The sequence below is a fragment of the Nyctibius grandis genome, chromosome 5 (genome assembly GCF_013368605.1).
Source record: "Nyctibius grandis isolate bNycGra1 chromosome 5, bNycGra1.pri, whole genome shotgun sequence".
In the NCBI taxonomy this organism is placed as follows: Eukaryota; Metazoa; Chordata; class Aves; order Nyctibiiformes; family Nyctibiidae; genus Nyctibius; species Nyctibius grandis.
This window is the reverse complement of record NC_090662.1, coordinates 61,684,451-61,704,504: the sequence shown is the minus strand read 5'-3', so window position 1 is coordinate 61,704,504 and position 20,054 is coordinate 61,684,451. Positions and strand designations below refer to the sequence as shown.

Below are 20,054 nucleotides of genomic sequence, written 5' to 3'. Positions count from 1 at the left end.
CCCCCTTTATATATTGTCTAGGTTAGAGAAAGCAATACAGAACTTTATCACCTCTCACTTCTTTAGATGCCACCACTCCCCTTCCTTTTTTTTCCTGATTAAAAAGAAGATCTAAATATATGTTAAATTACACTGTCTTCATTCGAGTGTATTTTCCTCACTTCTACTCATGCAGAGTGATATTATTACTTACATTAAAATATGTAATCAGAGTGTGACTTGAATTTTAATCCCTTAACAGTGTGGGTTTGGTTTAAGCAGAATCCACACTTCTAGTGCTTAGCAACAGCAATGTCTCTTTAAGATAACATTCACAATGTAAACTAATGTTTTATTTAATGACTGTTTAAGTTTATGGCAATGAATTTTCCTTTCAGAAAACACTGCACACAAGGAGAATGATAATTCAAAGGACAGGTTCTGAGTGTAGATCAACAGAAAAGAGAACCAGCATCAACGTTCAGCCTCTGTTAAGAGATCATTACATCTTATTCGCGGGAAAATTAGTCATATTTCTTGAAAATTGTTTAAGCAAAATATAACAGTGAAAAGTACTTCCTTCCCTCTTCAGCTTAATTGTATGACATCTGACCAGGAACCTAGTTACTGGACCTAAGCTATAAACAGGAAGGTCAGAGGGAACAAATCAAACACGTCTCTGATGCTGAAGACTACAACTGCACAACTGAAAGGGAAATAGAGCACAGGCTCATTTAAAGGGGTAGGGCTGTGAAGCACCTGCCTTGAAGACCACGCAGCATTCAGGTAAAGCAAATGCGTCGTTACTGTGGGGAAGGAATTGGCAAGGAGCCTTCTGTTCTCAAACAAACAAGGACTTAAAAGCCCTGTGAATAAGGACTTAAAGTGCAGCAATAGGAGGAATGGATCTCTTAATTCACCAGAAGTACTTTTTTGTGAGTAGGAGTGGTAAGAGAGGCAAGGAAGTGTTGCTTTTTGGACAGGTTCATGATTCACTGGAACAGCAGGGTGTACTTTGTAAGGATCAGATGGGTGAATCAACATGGATAATTAATTCCTTCTCATAACTTAGAGGTTATTTCTTACTCTGAAGGTGAAGGAAGGAGGTGGAAAATCCTATCATTAGTTCCAAACAGCAAGCTTTGTCCTTGTACTCTGGTGAAAAGGCAGAAAGTTTTCCCCTTAATAAATTATCTTCATATGAAGCTACTCTGAGAGATCATGTCAGTGTTGATGGAAGAGGTGGTTTGAGGCTAACAGAAGGCCCAAGACTCCCAGCTAACCACATGAGTTTTGCTTTCAGCTACAACCAGTGACAAAGAAGGAAGGACAGTGGCTCTTGAGCATGCATTTGAGGAAGAATAGCCAGTGATGCAGGGACTTGTTGCCTGACAAGATCATGCTTGTGTGCAAAGGTGTAAAGATGGGAGAGCTCATCAGTCTTCTTCTGGCTCCATGCTTGGTTTTGGGGGTTGAAAATATTCAAGGTGAGTTTCAGACTCTTTGCCTCTATTTTTTCCTCCTTTCTTCTCTATTATTGTTCCTTTTATTTTAGCTTGATATTTCTCTATCCTGCCTTTATTTTCTGCTTTCATCTTGGTGCCAGAAAGAGTAGGAGTCTCTGTGAGTGTACACATATGTAGCTACCAGGGTTATACCAAACAGTCCAGATTAATGCCAATGTCAGAGTTGTGAATGATATTTAGGGAAGACCCCAAACTTCATGGGCTAGACAATGTTCAAAGCCTGTTAGTATGTTTACTTAAATTGACTAGTCATGAAGTTTCACATCTGAGTAGGCCTGACTGTTACCAGTATGAGCTGTGACTTCGCCTGTCCCATTGTTAGATAACGTTCTGGTTTATACCAAAAGAATACTTTTTTCCCAACCTGCCTTTTTCCCTCAACAATAGGTGTCTCTTTGTTATGTCTGTTGACTCGTCCTGCCTCCAAGTCATACTCTCCTTTTCTTTAGAGTTAGAGCAAGGGCTGGCTGCTTCCTAAGAGACAGGGAGCTGAGAGCCAGTTGATAACACAGCTGGCAGAGCAGAGGCACAGCACCTGTGCAAGTGAGGATCTTAGTCGCTACTCATAAGTGTTGGAGGCTTTGAAGTATTGAATAAAAGGTATTGAAAACTGTACCTGTTGCACACCTATCTTTCCAGACATAGACATGTATCTCTGGTACTTGTGAGGATTATGCTCCCTTGCCTAACATCTTAGGGATGTGGTTTAGTGGTGGACTTGACAGTGCTGAGTTAACGGTTGGACTCTATGATCTTAAAGGTCCTTTCCAACCAAAACAATTCTATGATTCTATGATCTGATTCGCAGTACTGAATGCCATGGACTCTGTGATCTCTCAAGCAATAACTCTATGATACTGAAACAACCTTGTCTTTGCAGCATATTTCACTTTTTGGACCTGAAAGTGCCTTGTCTTGGGCACAGGTGCTTCTTGCAAGATTAAGCATCAGCTGCCCTAGGGCTACTAGGAATGGCAAAATCATTCCTCGCCATCTCTTGGCTGCTGTTTCTGAAAAACAGAGCTCTCAACCAAGCTGACCCTGGGTCAGCACTTCCCATCATAGCAGAGACAATTCCAGCGCCCGTTCTTGGAGCTTGAATTCTCAGGGAAGGGCACATTTATTTTCCCAGGTTAACAGTGACCTTTCCTCAACACAGACACAGCTCCTCCTTGCACAGAGCTTTTTCACAACAGAAAAAGGAAAAGCAGGTTCTCTGCAAATCCAGTTATGAAGTAAGTTTGTTTACTGATAGAGGGACACAAATTTTTCAGCTGCTAGATTTTTGAAATACATTTTCCTTGTCATGAGACCTTCTCCTTTCTGTGACTTAAATGTCATCATAGCTAACCAGAGTGGGTATCTTCCACTTTTGCATATGACTTCCTAGAGGCATAACTCTTGCTAAGGCAAGTGGGCTTATTCGGTGGGCACGTGAATGTATTCACCACCATGACAACAACTCACAAAGGCAAAGCTGAGTGTCCTGCTTAATGAGGCATCTGGTCTTTTGCCTTAAACAATAAATCACTCACTCATATCTTGCACTTACTGCCTTTCTACTGAGACTCCTCTTGACTGCTAGAAGAGCAGTGAATTGGTGAGAGCATTTGTTGGGCTTTTTAAAATCTATTATTATGTTCTTAGAAGTTGTTTTTCTAAATGTCTCCCAGATTCTTTCTGTCATTAAGGGGTACAAAAGTCAGCACCACACTGCCTAGGTCCTGGGGGTCCTCCCATTCAGCTTGGACTCTTGTTTATTGCAAAACTATGCAGAGATTTACCAGGACTCAGAATTATGCTGATCCTAGGACACGGATGCTGATGTGAGTTCTCAGCTAAATAAACCCCCATTCAGCATTGCCCAGTTGGTCTTGGTACTCTCATTTCCTCCTACTGGGAATAACAAAACATCATTTATAGGAGACAATAGGCTTCTCATTGGGGAGAGCTGCTCTTTTAGGCTTTCTCTGTTACACTTGCTTGACCAGCTTTCTATCTATCTGTGTTGGAGTTTCATGGAGTGTCAGACCTCTGCAGTTCAGGAAGAGAAACAGAGGTACAATCTGAAGTCTTAGATCATAATTCACTGTATCAGAATGGCTGTGATTCCTGTCTGGGAGTGGGAAACAGAAAGAGGAAGATGTGTCTGAGGTTTTAGCCAGTGTTATGAGGCCCTTTTTTCTTCAAAGGCGTGAAGTCCAATGAGGCTTAAAAAGACCAAGCTTAACCTTTTGGACTTATCTTTTGAATTACAATATTACTTGAAAATTAATTTTTCCTATTACAAAACAATTCCAGTTTTCTTCACAAGTTGTAGGCCAGAAGCTTACTTTTCTTGCATGACCATTTTGATTTACAAACAAGCACAGTCTAAAAGTTGAGGCTTTCTCAGTCCTAAGACTCACGATAAAATTCTGATAAATGGCAGCATAATGACAGTCCAGCCTACTCTAAGAGCAGCAGATGCTGTTGGAGACTTCTTGCCTTCAGGCTTTCCCATGAAGGGGCAAATTTTATTTGTGAAATCCATGCAGTATGAGCTGAACAACATTGGAGATATTCCCAGGAGATCTCATCACCCAGCTCCTCACTCCTCTGCCTCTGCCTTCTCCAGTACAGTAGCAGAGCTTGTGTTCATTTTACCATTTCCCACTACCTCCTTTAGCCCCATTCATCTTCTGATTGTTTCCTCTTTTCAGAGAGCATCCCAATGCAGACCCTGCAGTGTTATAATGACTACATATCTCTTACAACTTGCACATGGATGGAGTGTTCAGAGGCTCATCAATTCGTGAATGTCACTCTGAACTTTAACAGCTGCTGTGAAAAGTAAGTGCCTGGCTGGTGTTCTGTGAAGGGTCTAAAGCGGCTTGGCTGCTAAACCTAAGCGATGGAGCTGGGCAAAAGGACAGTGGACTGGGGTTGCAGTCAGCATAGTATCCAGCTTGCAGACACCAGTGTTATGTCCAGGCTAGGAAGAAAGTTGGATCTGTACAGGATGAGGAAGAACAGGCAGAAAAGCACACTGATCAGGTCATTTTCATTATCTTTTCAATCACTCTCCACTGCTTTTGCTGTGAGAGCACACGCACAAAATATGACAGGACATGTTAATTATTGCACCTGAGTGGAGAAGGATGTATTACACTAGATGCAGTGGTGATGATAATAACTAATCAGAATGGCAAAGAAGGCTGCTTCTTCCTTATGCCAGTAAGACCATAGCTATGTTGAAATAATTTTTGCAAAAGAAACTGTGAGAAAAACAGAAGTTGTATGTTTGCTTGACTCATTGGGTTTCCTCTGAGAGATACTAGGCTACATCTTGCACTATCTTTTTGCTACTTCTGCTTCCTTTCAAGAAAAAAAACCAGAACAATCAAACAAGAGTATGAGGGAGAAGAAGGGACAAAGCGGAAGGAAGAGATAGGGGAAGGAGAAAAAAGAATAATAGTAGAAGCAGGAGATGGAGGAGTAAACAGCAGAGAGATTGGAGGGTGGGAAGAAAACATGTGAAATAAGAATAGAAAGACATTATCTTGGTTTTATTTTTGAGAAGGAGCTGTAGGATTCATTCGTGAGTTGACCTGACAGCTGTTGAAGTCAAAGGAGAAGTTGCTCCTTACAGTCTCTAGAGAACAGAATCACATTCCAGATGTTAGCAGTTTGCTGTGGATTGAAGTCTACAAACAAAGAAGTGTTCCTGTGGGCACAAAGGACTCCACAGTCTGCATGGAAATAATTTATTTTTGTAGGAGGACAGCAGTCCCATAGTGCTCACAAAACTTCTGTCCCAACTGCTAGCTGCATTTCTTTGGCTTACCTTCTTTGACTTCTCTAGTGTAAGTATAGCATAACATACATATGTACACATGTAAACTGCCAACCCTGCTGTTATAGAAGCAACAAGCTTTGCTTGCTAAGGGAAGGTGAGCTAGGAGATGAGGCTGAGAGCAAGGCATTGACCTCATTGACAATAGTGTAATCCCATAGTAACAAGAAAAGCAGAACAGTGAGAGCGACAAGGATCAGCCATCAGTCCAGATCTCCAAGGAAGTCCCTATCCAGCAGCCAGGCTTAAGATCAAGCTGGGAAGTCAATTTCACAGATCAAATCAGCAACATGTATCACCAGGCACAGATATGGTTGCATCATAGCTCAGGCAAGGACCAAAAGCAAGGGCCTGAAATTAAAAGCAGCTTCTGAGAGAAGGTGGAGAGGCCCTGAGTCAGGGTGATTCCATCTTAGACAGCCTTGAACATGGGTAGCCAAACCCCTTGGGGTTGGGGAGGCTGAAAGAGGTTGTGCTCAAGGCCCAGACACCTACCAACCCAAGACAGTTATTGTGAGTGCGTCTTCCTTTGAGGAAAGGAAGAGAGAATAAAGCAGATGTGCTTGATATTAGAGAATTTATTCATGTCACTTAATGAACTACAGAAGTATGCCAACATAATGCAGTGATAAACACTGATTTAGAAACAGAATAAAATAGCATGTGGGGAAGGTTTCAGAAACCACGCTTTGGGCCATCTAACAGCATCCTATTCAGATAGTCATGCTTTTTTCTATATAACCAGGAATAAAGAAATGACCTGCAGGTTCCACAAAGGTGAAAACCACGCTGACTGCCAGAACTCCACAATGCACTGGGTGTGTCATATCCATGGATATGATCAAAGAATCTACAACTTCAAATTTAATCTGACACTGCATGCAGAGCTAAATGTCTACATGTTTCAGAATGGTAAAGATGAAGCACTAAGTCTTGTCTCTATTCTTGAGTATTTAAAAGTTTTTCAGATTAATATATTGAATATCTAATCCTGAAAAGATACTTAGGTCAGCCCTTAACCAGAAACATAAGCAAGAATGAAGTTAAATGGCTATAAGGCCATACTACCACCTTCAAATTCAGTGCATTCGGGATAGAGAAAAATGAGTCTACCTTAAATGACTACAATGGAAAAAATGCAGGTAGACCTGCCAGCTAACCAATGTCTTAATTGGGATTGGGGGAAGATAGCAAAAAAGCCTTCTGTTTCAGCACCATGCTCTACATGCATTACAGTGTATTCTTTCACAAAGTTGCTATGAAGCTGCACAATAGCACTGCTCTTCCTACTTTCCTCTTCTGTTCGTGAATGTATTTCCCAGGTCTTGTAGAGTTTGCATACTGTAGTGAAAAAGAATCATGGAGTATTTGTAGCACTCCAGCGGAATTGTTAAATATCCACATGCTATCAATCAGAGGACATCGGCTAGGCATTTTCTTCCCCTTTTCGTGTCCCTGTCCTCACTATCTCCTCTCATGGGTTGTACCTTCACCTTCCAGTTCAGACCCACCCAACTCAAAACCTCTCAGTTCAGACCCTCCCACCTCAAAACCTCTCAATCAGTTTGATGAAATCAGGAGACTTCTTGCTGACCTGGAAAGCAGCTGATGGAAGCCAAGGGCTCGGCAATGCACTGGAGTATGAAGTCACTTACAAGCGGGAGTGGGAGTCCTGGGAGGTAAGAGCAGAGGAGCTGGGCTGTCCTGGCTTGGGCTGCACCCTTTTGGGCGGTTGAGAGCCTGTGGTAAAAGTTGTGCAAACAAATGGCCTTTCTGATCTCAGACACTATGAGGAGATGCAACAAATGTTTCAGATCAGGCAAAAAGGCTCGCTCTGTGTTTGCAACTGACTTACCCAGTGAAATACCATTTGTCCTGAACTGAATGCAAACATCTGTTCTTCACTGAAAACACTGCGCTTGGGTTTTGAGTAGGAATTGATCTTGCCATGAATCCCTCCCAATGGAATTAAATCATGTTCCAACAGGAGCCTGTGGGTTCATGTGGGAAAATGGCAAAATACATTTGAAGCTCCCTCCCTGCCAGGAGATGCACAATTTTGTTTTAATTTTAAGTACGCACATCCCCAACTGCTCAGTTTCCTCCCTCCCCTCTCTCCCTCCTTTCCCACAACAACAGAAAGCTGCCTCACTCTTACTCTCCAACACCACATGTTGCCATCTCAGCCGTGACAACCTTGTCCCGCGGAGCAGCTACGTTGCCCGTGTGCGAGCCAGACCAGGGCGGGCCAGTGGCTTCTCTGGGCAGTACAGCGAGTGGAGCACGGAGGTGTCGTGGGAGACCTCTGAAGGTAGTGTGGGATGGAGCAGGGCCATGCAGGGGTGGAAGCACTGGTGAGAAACCAGACCTTTCCTGTCACTTAGCTTGCTCTCATCTTCTCTGAAGGTGGCCTTCAGCTCAGGAACCTTCACTGCCTCTTCAATGGTGCAGATCGTCTGACGTGCAGCTGGGAAGTGAAGAAAGAGATCATCACCTCTGTCATCTTTGGCTTGTTCTTCAGGGCCACTCCGGCATCAGCGTACGTGCTCTGCCCATGGCAGCGTGCCTCGGCCTCTCCCATGGAGTTTCTGCTCTGTCCCATTCCCCTGATCTCAGCTCAACCTCTTTCTCTTCCCTCAGAGAAGAGGAGTGCTCTCCTGTGTACGAGAAGGCTTTGCCCCACATCACGTATGTGGTGCAGAGCTGTGAGATCCCCGTTAGCAACCCAGCAGTCAGAGCCAGTACCACGTGTCTGTGCGGGCCAAGACAGAGGAGAAACTGATTGAAGCGTACAAGAACAGTGAGTTCTTGCTTCTCCTGGTTGTTTCTTAGAGAGACGCCTGTCTGGGCAAGTGGGGCTGAGGACAGCGGCGGTGAGGAAAAGTGAATGGGAAGAGGAAGAGACTGGGACTGATGAGGAAAGTAACTGGTTGCTGTGTCAGGTCAGAGGTCTGGGAGAGGTGGCTTGTAGGTGTGGACTTCCTCAGTGGCACTTGTTACTCTGAGGAAGGTGGTGGCAGTGGAAACTGCTGTGCAGAAATTTGGGTTGTGACCCAGAGATTCTTGGTGAGCGACTGTCACCCCGCTGACTTCTCTGTGATTGACCTTCATGAGTGTCCAGGGGACAGGCAGCTGTGGTGGGAGGTATTTGTGGGGAGTGTGTCACTATGTGATTTCTCAAGAAGCCAGTGGGGATCTTGTGGGTTTGCGCAGTGGCCCCTGGAGCACTGGATGTGGTAGGACTCCTCCGCTGAGTGAGATGCGCCAGGTGGATCACTTCTGCCTGCATGTATCTGGAGATACTGGTGCTACTTTCACAGACTAAAGCTAGGAGAGATCCTGCAGTGGGTGAAAATGACAGGTAGTAGCTCCAAGAGAGTTGAAAATCTCTGGAAATGTGGTGGACCAGTACAGATGTTTCAAATATTGCTTTACTACTTTTCTGTACATGGGGAGTGCTGTCAATATTAATGGATATGGATTTTCTGTTATTTAATGGTCTACTGCTTTAATGTATTTGACTAGAAAATAAGATGCAGGGAATTAAGTGTTAAAAAGCTGAAATTTCTTACATTGCATAAAACAACATTGTTTTCAGTCTCTGGAAACTACTCACAGTGGGAGAGGCAGTGTTAGACCAGTATGTTGATCAGTACTCTGAGACATTCTGTGTGTTCCAGTTAAGGTGTTGCCACCTGCAAATGTGTCAGTAACAGTGACAGAGAACCAAGAGTATGAACTGAGGTGGATAAAACACACTTTGGCATATAGCTTCATACAACAGAGATACCAAGTTGAGTATTGGAGAAACAACGAATACGAAAAGGTAAGTCTTAGAAAGTGCAGGAGTCCTGGATTTCTCTTTGATGGGCAAATGGGAAAGACGGTTCCTCTCACCTTCATCATTTGTGCTTCCTTCTTCTCCCCAGACACTCCAGAAGTTAGACATCAGCAATGATGAACCTCCTTTCATCCTCACCCTGCAGATGCTGGCATCATCTACAGAATATAGGGGCAAAATGCGTGCAAGGGTGAATACTCCTGTGGAATATGAGGGGCCTTGGAGTGAATGGAGTGAGGAGTTCACCTGGAAGACTGAGAATTGGTACTTCCCATGCAGGCTACTTCTGTAAGGTTTTGTGGACTGTTAATGGCTGAAATGCCCCTATAGAAAAATACATGCTCTCAGCTGGGGCTGAAGTTCAGTCCAGCCATGAGCTAGCTGGGCTCACTTAACAAGGTAGCTGTCCTGTCTGCATCCTTGTGGTACAGCAGCAATGCTAATGAAGGAGGTGAGCAGGAATGACCTTTTAGCTTCTTTCCTACTTCCCTTCACAAGGTGAGTACAACCAACCGCAAAGTTTTCCACACGGAGAATCAAGCAAAGATCCTGCCCAAAAGATCATCCTTGTTTCCTGATTCCAGTAGTCCATTCTGCCATCAGAGACTGAAGAGCCCAAGACTGCAAAAAGACAGAATACAACCATCAGTCTTTTATATTTGCAGAGTGACTATAGGGTTGCGTAAAACACACAGTAGAGCCTACTGCAGACAGGAGCCTTTATGTGTTTTTTGCTGATTCTGGACTTTGAGGCAGAATGTCTGCTATCATACGGCCTTGTGCCCGAAGTAATATACCTTACATGATTTGTCCTGAGGAAGCTTGTAGTGGTAAGACAGTAGGCAAATTTTGATGAATGTACTCAGGAGGAAATTGGTATGTTGTTGATGATCAGTTATGGCCGTTAGCAGAGGAAGCTCTTTCTTAGAAAATCTCTGAGACCCCATCTCTTCAGGACTGTACAGAGCAAGCGGACCTAAGATGCCTTGAAGATGTGCCTATTCATGGTGGTGTAAGGTACCTAACCATCCTTTTGTTAGCACAAATTGTTTACCTCTGATGTCAGTAAGAAGCAGATGAACTCCTTTGGTCAGTAAGGTGTTCAGGCCACTTTTGGTCTGTGCCACTTTGGAGGGTATCCCAACAGGTGAAGGCCTCATGATGCTATTCTGTGACATGCCACCTACATTTCCCTGATCGGCTTGCATGAAGGGTGACCGGAGTGAAAAACCTGTTACAGGAAGCAGCCACTCTGCAGGTGGATACCTATTTCTCTCTCCTCTCTTCCAGTTCTCCCACCAGTGGTTCTCCCAGTGACGCTCCCAGCTCTCATCATCACTTTGCTAATAGTTGCCTATTGCAGCTATAAGTATTTCCTCAGGTAGGCTTGTGTTGTGACTAGGAGGTTTAGCAGCGTGTTGGCCATGTGGGTGGGATAAAGACTGAGGCACTGCTTGTCCCCCATGAGAGAGAGGTCTTTGTGGAGATGTGACCTGGGGTGCAATGGGCAGCCTTGTTCGTGTCTGTGCAGGGGGAGAGTTGGGTGGTGGCGTGCCAGGGCCTTGGTGGTGCCTTGCTATGCAAAGCAGCACGGTGTACGGGGCGCAGTCTTTTCTGGTTGCAGCCACATTGAGAAGCAAATCTTTAAAACTCAGTGGTGTTGTTGCAGGAAGAAGCAAATGTGGGAGGAAAAGATTCCGAACCCCAGCAAGAGTCTCCTGATCCAGAGCTACCTGGGGGTAAGAGGGAACTGTACCTTGAAGGGTGCTCCTGGAGAAGTATAACATAGTTATTCCAGGGTGAAAAGAAAGAAGGAAGGGGTCGTTTGGGATGTCGTGTTGAGGGGTGCTGCTAAGTCAGGGTCTGGATTGTCACTGAACAGACTGCTGTCCTGTGCATGAGGTTTATGGAGCCTGGTTGAGCCTCCTGAAACCCTTCACTACAGACTTTGGTCTTCTGCCTATTTTCCTATCTTGAAAAATGAAACCAACTATCCTGTCTGATGCATCTGGTCAGTTTTGCCATCCCTCGCCTCCAGAATGCCTCCCAGACTCCTCATACATGAAACCTGTTGTCCCTAGATGGACTTGACCTTTCTCTGTTGCTGGTCAGGATGTTGTCTGACTCTCTTCAGTGCTACCTTCTGTAGTCTTTGCATGATTACATCCCTGTATACTCCTCTGCAGTTGCTGGAGGTTGACTTCATAGTGTGAAAGCTAGATTTCCTCCTACATGCTATTCTTCCTGGACATGGACATTTTCCTCCATGTAAGAAAGGAGAGGGCAAAGAAAAGGAAATGTATAGCTTGCAGTTTTATCTTTGGAGGCATATTTAAAAGTAAGTAGCTTCTTTTTTCCTCCCTCTCTCTCCCTCACCCATTTCCTGATTTCATCTGCAAGAGCCATGCAAATCTTGTGATCCAAAGAAATCATATCCCAGTAGGTGGACATCACCAAAAGAGGCACTGCATGGAGCATACTTGGAGTTTTATGAAAAGAGTGGCTAGGTTCCTTCTTGGAGCTGACTCTTGCATGTTTCAGTTTCTCACTATCGTAATTCCATAGCCTTATCTATCTGCAAGCCTTCTCTGGAACTGCTGGATTTGTATTTGATGTCACATCTCTAATGTCTCTATCTCCTTAAGGCAATGCTGCTAATCTCCATTCTACAGACAAAGAGCTCATGCTATTTTTGCCACTGTGTTTTATCTTCTGCTTAAGCTAAATGAATTCCATCTCATTTCTGGCTCCCTGCAGTGCAAGTCAGTGATGCACAACTCCAGGGAAGAGTGGTCTTTACAAAGATTAATTTAACAGTTCCTTCTCCAATTGCAACATTTTTAGCTTTCCACCCCTGTCTTCTCTATCAATCAGACTCACCCCCTACCTTGCAAGTCCTTTTGTTCCATTTTATATTTTCACCTTAAGTGGAATGCCTGGTCTTAGCATTGCTCTTGAGGGTGTTGCACGTGGTGGGCTGTCATGGTTCTCAGCTAACTGTTCATTTGGCACCCAGCGTTTCTCAATCCGTTATTCAGTCAGCAAGCATTGTCTCCCAGGCATGAATCCAGTCGGCAGTTGATATAGGGGAAGTGTGGTACACCAGGCTGCTTTACATGATGCATATCTGCATGTTTTGCAGGCTTTGATAAATCCCCTTTGCAGGTCAGTCATCGTTCTAAAGCTTGTTCTGATTAATTTGGCAGTCAACAGACTTCCCGTCCACGCACAATAATCAACACCAGTACAAGGCCATTCACCACTCTAAAAAGCATCACAGTAGCTTTGTTACCTGTCTCACTCCCAGCTCTCCATCCACAAGTGCTCTCTGTTAGTCTTGTGGTTTTGAGAGTTTTCATCCCTGTAGCAAATTCCCTTATCCTAAACGTCATAAAAATCTTGGCAATTCTGTTTCTCTCGTCAGTCATCACAGAAGGATGGTCATTTTAGCTGTAAAGATGAAAAGTTGCCCAGAGTGTCCTCATGTGCTGCTGAATCAGAGTAGGCATTGCACCAACACCAGCTTTGAGGTTTGTTGTGACAGGAACCTGCAGCTGCAGCAGTCCCTGACTCCTATGCTGCATAAAGAGAAATCAGGGATAGACAACACGGAGGTGAAGGAACAGTCTTCTGGAGGACAGGACATACTTTGTAGCCACAGCAGTGGGATTGCTTCCACATCACCATCCACTGTGACTTGAAGATCAAAAATAAACAGATCCTAGCTTGTTCTGACTAGAGAATGAAGGTTGAAATGCGAAGAGGATCTGCAGATTGGAGCAAGGACGAAGGAGGGAACAAATCAAAAGGGTATGAAAGTGCCAGGAATACTTTCAGATTGGCAGTTTTTTAACCTGCATCAATCTATTAAAGATTGCCTGCAGCAATGTTTCTCCTGTGTTTAGGTGGGGAAACAGCATGGCCCTAAAAACAAGAACAGCAAGGATGTTGGGATAAAAGTTATTTAGAAAATATTACTTCTACAACACAGGTTGATAAACTGGTAAAACTAATTATACAATGTGAATTCCTGGAAGCTCATTCTTGTCCTAAGTGTCTATCCCAAATATGCTACTAACGTTCTTGTGCCCATGGCTCCTGTCTCTTCCTGGGCTTAAAGTGATCTCTCTTTCCTCAGAAGTGTTACAATCTTTATTTTCTCTCTTCAGGAAGCTGTCAGCCAACAGCCAGCCAGCCACTTGTGCTTCAATGAGCAGAACACTTCTGAGGAGGTGGAGCGGATTAACTGCCTTCAAGTGCTGGATGGGTAAGTAAGCAGCCCACTCCCTGCTCCTTTCTTGAAAGGTTCCTCACTAACCATGGAGTAAGAGCAGGGTGTGCACAGACACCACCCATTGTGATGGGGAAGACAAAGCATTTTCACCTGTATATCTCCTAAGTCTGTGTACACCTTCCCAACATCTATGGAAATTGTAATGAATTGCTGCAGCTGCAGACCTTGACTTCCCTGGCTGGAAGTCTGAGGATAGAAACCTGCTCCCTTTCTTCCTCTGCATTTCCTTTGGAAACAGGTTTGAATAAAAGGCATTGACCTAATAGGGTGGAAATCTTGTTGTCTGAATTCCTCCCAGCCCGCCTGAACACAACCTCCCTCTCACGAAAATACACATATTCCCTCACGTCTTCATCCTCTAGAAATGACATACTTTCTGCTCCTTGAAGCAAAGTCTGACTTTGAAAGTGGAATGTGAACGAAGAACAGCTGCAGTGGTCCCGGTCAGTGTGCAGCTGATCAGAAATAGCTCCAAATTGTCCATACAGCCTCAAATTTGTGTCATGTCTTCAAAGACAGAGCGGGGAGGTGACCATAGTGCTCTGTTCAGGAAACTATCCTAGGTTGCAGAGCAGTCAGGGATGCTGACGCAAATTAAATTGACTCTTGGGTTTCATGATAATTTTCTGACTCTTAGGACAGAGAGTCAACTCTGTTTAATATATACTTTTGTAAGTCATATGAAGAAAAGATGGATTATGTTCATTGCTGCTTTGAAATCTTTGTCTTCTCCCTTTGTCTAGCTTCACATTCAGCGCTGGTAACAGACAGGGGTCCTTTATTTTGAAGAAGTAACTGCAAAGTATCACTGAAAGCTCGAGAGCTGCATAAATGCTGATGCTAGCAGTCACATTGCTTCAGCCTATACTGCTAAATAAATCAGGGCCAAGATGTAGTATCAAGCACTGCCTTGTAACTGCTTGCACTGGTTTGTTGTCAGCACTCTCCCTGCCATGGTTTGGCCTGTGCCAACTAGTGCTCTCCAAGATAACATCCTGGCACAGTCTGGGAGACAGTACAGGGTAGCAACCATTCCCAGTGGGCAACATGGACATGACTGTACCAGGTTAGGCTGTGTCCAGTGTCCTTCAACAGTATTCTAGCAGGCTTTGCACCCAGGCCATGCAACACACATCCTGTTTCACACTATGAATACAGCTGTAACACAGCGGTCACGTTATGTCGTGCACTTTGAACTGAAAAAACAGACACAAAACCTTAGCTCTGTTTTAGACCACAGAAGACTATCATAGCTATGCTGTGTGGAACCAGCCAGTCTACGCCATTTTACCAGAGGGCCAAAGAATGGTCCCCAGCCCTGTTTTATTTACAGCAAAAACATAGCTTTTCTCAAATGCTGATTTGTGCTTGAATATCTTGGCATTGAGAAAAGTTGGCGGTAGACAGTTGATCTCTTGCTGTGGCACAGAAAAGTCTGAGGCTTTCAGCTTCTGAGGAAGGTACAAGAGATGTAGCCAAAGGTTCCTTCTGGTTTCCTGGAAGACAGTGTACCTCCTTAGAGCATCTCCTGTTTATACGCAGTTAGCACCTTAGAGAGCTGTCGGTTAGAGAGTTGTCAATAGAAGCTAAGTCCTGTTTTTTTTTCCACCTGAACAGGATGACTAAGAGTCCAGCAGAGTTCCATGGAGCTGAGGCAAAGACAGTGCAGTTTTCCCATGCTACACTGGCTCCACGAAACTCCTGTCAGACTTCTGGAGTGCCACATAAAACCTCACTTTCATTGTCCGCACTTGTCTTCCCGTTGAATCAGACTGCTGCTTCGTCCTGCCTGTTGGCCAGATTTCCATACAAGGGTGCTGCTCATTCAAGTACTGCTTCCCACACTTGCTTTGCTTTCAATGGTCCATACTTGTACAGCTCAATGATGTCCTCCCAGCCTGATATGCATCGGATGCTGGAAGTGGACCCAGTGAAAGTCCGTGAGAAATCAGTTTCTCTTCAGCATGTGATCCTCCCAAAGGAAGACTGTCTCCAGGCTCCACAGAGGCAAGAACAGCCAGGAACAAGCCCTCCACAGCCCTTCCTGCTCCCACATCAGAAGGAAATGATGCAGCACCTCAACGATGAGAAAGAAGTCTCACCAGCCTGTGGGAAACACACAAACGTGAGAACAGAAGAGCAGAAATCTCCAAAGGCTCCTAGCTGTATCATGTCTCCTCAGCAGTGCGCCTTGGAGTACATCACCACAGAGAGCCTGTTACTGCCATCAGCCAGCAACTCCACCCATCCGGTACTTGTCACTGCTGGGGAGTTCCCTTGTGACTCACAGGAGCCCCAGCCCCCCAGTGACTGCTCTTGCCATGAGTTTTCTCCCAGGAAAACTGGTGTCATGGTTCCAGTTCCAGGTCAAGCACCAACCTCTTCTCCTGAATTGTACCTGGATGTGTTTGGAGATGCTTTAGATCTCCATGGACATTCAGAACCCACAAAAATGTCCTTACATATTTTTGAAAAGGAGTATTTTTTTTCCCAAAGAACCTGTGTTGGAGAACTACATAGTCATATTTAATCCTGGCAACACCATAACAGTTTTCCTCCACTATGGGCAATGCTACCCTGTCCCCAATCTAAAACCAGTGAGAAGGTGGAGGTGAGTCAGAAAGATCCCCAAGTGTATTGGGTTTACGTGGTGAGGTTTTAGTAGCGGGGAGGCTCCAGGAGAGGCTTCTGTGAGAAGGTGCCAGAAGCTTCCCCTATGTCCGGCCGAGCCAGTTTTAGCTAGCTCCAAGGTGGACCCACTGCTGGTCAAAGCTGAGACAATCGGCGACATTGGTAGCACCTCTGTGATAACATATTTAAGAAAGGGTAAAAACTGCTGTGCAACAGCAGATGGGAGAGAGGAGTGAGAATATGTGAGAGAAACAGCCCTGTAGACACCGAGGTCAGTGAAGAAGGAGGAGGAGGTGCTCCAGGTGCTGGAGCAGAGATTCCCCTGCAGCCTGTGGTGAAGACCATGGTGAGGCAGGCTGTCCCCCTGAAGCCCATGGAGGTCCACGGTGGGGCAGATATCCACCCTGCAGCCCATGAAGGACCCCACAGCAGAGCAGGTGGATGTGTCCCAAAGGAGGCTGTGACCCTGTGGAGAGCCCGTGCTGGAGCAGGCTCCTGCCAGGACCTGTGGCCCTGTGGAGAGGAGCCCACAATGGAGCAGGTTTGCTGGCAGGAGCTGTGACCCCATGGGGAACTCATGTTGGAGCAGTCCATTCCTGAAGGACTGTGCCCCACGGAAAGTACATACACTGGAACAGTTTGTGAAGAACTGCAGCCCATGGGAAGGACTCACATTGGAGAAGTTTGTGAAGAACTGTCTCCCATGGGTGGGATGCCATGCCGGAGCAGGGGAGGAGCATGAGGAAGAAGGAGCGGCAGAGACGTGTGATGAACTGACTGCAACTCCCATTCCCCATCCCCCTGTACCGCTTAGGGGGAGGAGCTAGAGAAAGGGGAGTGAAGTTGAGCCTGCAAAGAAGGGAGGGGTGGGGTAGGTGTTTTAAGATTTGGGTTTTATGTCTCATTTATCCTACCCTGATTTGATTGGCAATAAATTAAATTAATTTCCCCAAGTCGAGTCTTTTTTTGCTGGTGACAGTAATTTCTGAGGTGATCTCCCTATCCCTATCTTGACCCATGAGCCTTTTGTCATATTTTTCACCCTCTGTCCAGCTGAGAAGGGGGAGTGATAGAGTGGCTTGGTGGGCACCTGGAGGCCAGCCGAGGTCAACCCACCACACCGACTAAATGAGTTCTGGAAATCCATTAAAATGATCGATAGCCTCCACATGACGGGGGATCCATCAGGGACAAGGAAGACAACGCACAGAATATTGAGGTGATTCAGATCGTCAGAATACTAAAGAAAGCTGTTGTGGAAAGGAAGGAAGCCAGCTTGGAGATTCAGAAAAGCCTGCTCGAGTTGTAGGGATCTTAGATAACCAAGACAAAAATTTGAAAAATTACACCATTATAATCCCATTTTCTTTCCACAAATGCTACCTCTCTCCAGCTTCTAGTCCAACATGGTAAAAGATATCAAGCAAGACTACCTCTTTCTTAGTTATATTAATGTATTTGGTAAAAGGGACAGGCCATAATTCCCATGTACCTGCATTTAGATAGGCTCACATTCCCCTGATAGTTGTGATTGGCAGAGGAAGAAGCCAGATTTAGCTAGGGCTCCTTTCTAAAAATAGGTAATTGTCACGGTTTAAAGCTGGTACCAATCAGTGGGAGAGAGGAGGGCCCGTCCCTCCTGGGCCCCACCTCCAGGAGGCGGTGGGTTAGTGATAAATAGGAAAGTGAGAATGACGTGTATGGGATGGAATAACTTGTTGGTCAATCTGGGTCACCTGCCCTGTCTGCTCGTCCCTGCAGGTGCGACCCCCCTTCGGCTCTTCACTCATAAGCAGTGAGGAATTTAGCAGTGACCTTGGTTTCTCTAAGACTAATTGGCCTGGTTTGGGCCAAACCAGGACATTCCACCCCTTATTCCATACCATTCACGTCATACTCAGATCACCACTAACCTTTTCATTTTTCAAATATATATACACATATCACTAGTTTATGATTCATCTTTATGCAAAAAGTTCATCAAGTTCATTTAGTTCAGGATTGTGGGTTTCATCTGGCATAGCAGTCTCTCAGGGCAGAGAGACATGGTATGAGTTTTGTCATGGTTCATGCCCACGGGTTGCAGGTTCAAAATGTCAGTCTCGAGGAGGTTACTGGACACCACTTGCAGCTAGCTCCAGTCTCATCACCACTGTCTTAACCTGAAAGACACTTATGAACACTGTTAGTATTATGCAGCAACAACATACAGTTCAGAATTAAGTAGTCTCACCCAGAATCAGATCACCTTCAGGGACACATCGGACTTCACCATCTTGCAACATCACCCACCAAGTACATCCAGGTCCCTGAGCACAAGCAATCCCACGAATGGGTTTACCTTTGCCCGTTGCAGGAAGAACCCAGACAGTTTTTCCCAGTAGATTCCTTTCATGCACCACAGGGACTTTATCTCCTTCTACTATATGTAGAAGGTCTGACTGAGCAGGGCCCGCTCGATTGATAGATCCCCTGGTGTTAACTAACCAGGTAGCTTGTGCCAGATGCTTATCCCAGTTTTTAAAGGTTCCACCCCCCATTGCTTTCAGGGTAGTTTTTAACAGCCCATTATACCGTTCAATTTTCCCAGAGGCTGGTGCATGATAGGGGATGTGATATACCCATTCGATGCCATGCTCTTTGGCCCAATTGTCTATAAGACTGTTTTTGAAATGAGTCCCATTGTCCGACTCAGTTCTCTCTGGCGTGCCGTGTCGCCACAAGATTTGCTTTTCAAGGCCCAGAATAGTGTTCTGGGCAGTGGCATGGGGCACAGAGTATGTTTCCAACCATCCGGTGGTCGCCTCCACCATGGTAAGCACATAGCGTTTACCCTGACAGGTTTGAGGGAGTGTGACATAGTCAATTTGCCAGGCCTCCCCATATTTATATTTCAACCACCGCCCCCCATACCACAAAGGTTTTAACCGTTTGGCTTGCTTAATTGCAGCGCATGTTTCACAATCATGGATAACCTGTGCAATAGAGTCCATGGTTAAGTCCACCCCTCAGTCACGAGCCCATCTGTATGTTGCATCTCTCCCTTGATGACCTGAAGTGTCATGAGCCCACCGAGCTAAAAATAGTTCACCTTTATGTTCCCAGTCCAAATCTATTTGGAACACTTTAGCAGCTTGATCCGCTTGTTGGTTGTTTCGATGTTCCTCAGTTGCCCGACTTTTAGGTACGTGAGCATCTACATGACGTACCTTCATGACTAGTCTCTCTAGCCGAGCAGCAATATCTTGCCACAATTCAGCAGCCCAAATAGGTTTACCTTGGTGCTGCCAGTTGCTTCGCTTCCACTGCTCTAACCACCCCCACAAGGCATTTGCTACCATCCATGAGTCAGTATAAAGATACAGCCTTGGCCACTTTTCTCGTTCAGCAATGTCTAAAGCCAGATGGACGGCTTTTACCTCTGCGAATTGACTCGATTCACCTTGTCCTTCTGTGGCTTCTGTGACTCGTCGTATGGGACTCCATACAGCAGCTTTCCACTTCCGATTGCTTTCCTACAAGACAGCAAGGGATCCATCAGTGAACAGGGCATACTGCTTCTCATCCTCTGGTAGTTCATTATATGGTGGGGCTTCTTCAGCACGTGTCACCTCCTTTTCTGGTGGCATTCCGAAGTCTTTGCCTTCTGGCCAGTCCATGATCACTTCTAAGATTCCTGGGCGATTAGGGTTTCCTATTCGAGCCCTCTGTGTATTAATGCAATCCATTTACTCCATGTAGCATCAGTTGCATGATGGGTAGTGGGAACCTTACCCTTGAACATCCCAGCCTAGTACTGGTAATCGAGGTGCCAGGAGAAGCTGTGCTTCAGTACCAATTACCTCTGAAGCAGCTCTAACTCCTTCATATGCTACCAGTATCTCTTTTTCTGTTGGGGTGTAATTGGCCTCGGAACCCTTGTATCCTCGACTCCAAAATCCTAGGGGT

At 45.3% G+C, this 20,054-nt stretch overlaps 1 protein-coding gene across 1 annotated transcript; it reads left to right on the top strand.

Moving 5' to 3' along the window:
* Positions 1-1,378: 1,378 nt before the first annotated feature.
* On the top strand, positions 1,379-16,090 carry LOC137664031 (cytokine receptor common subunit beta-like). Its single transcript, XM_068401753.1, is given in 15 exon segments — positions 1,379-1,466; positions 4,208-4,337; positions 6,086-6,252; positions 6,871-7,019; positions 7,480-7,651; positions 7,747-7,941; positions 7,944-8,063; positions 8,066-8,140; positions 9,021-9,166; positions 9,270-9,443; positions 10,471-10,562; positions 10,851-10,920; positions 13,351-13,448; positions 15,093-15,965; positions 15,967-16,090. Coding segments are annotated over 15 exon segments (2,673 nt in total).
* The last annotated feature ends 3,964 nt before the right edge of the window (positions 16,091-20,054 follow it).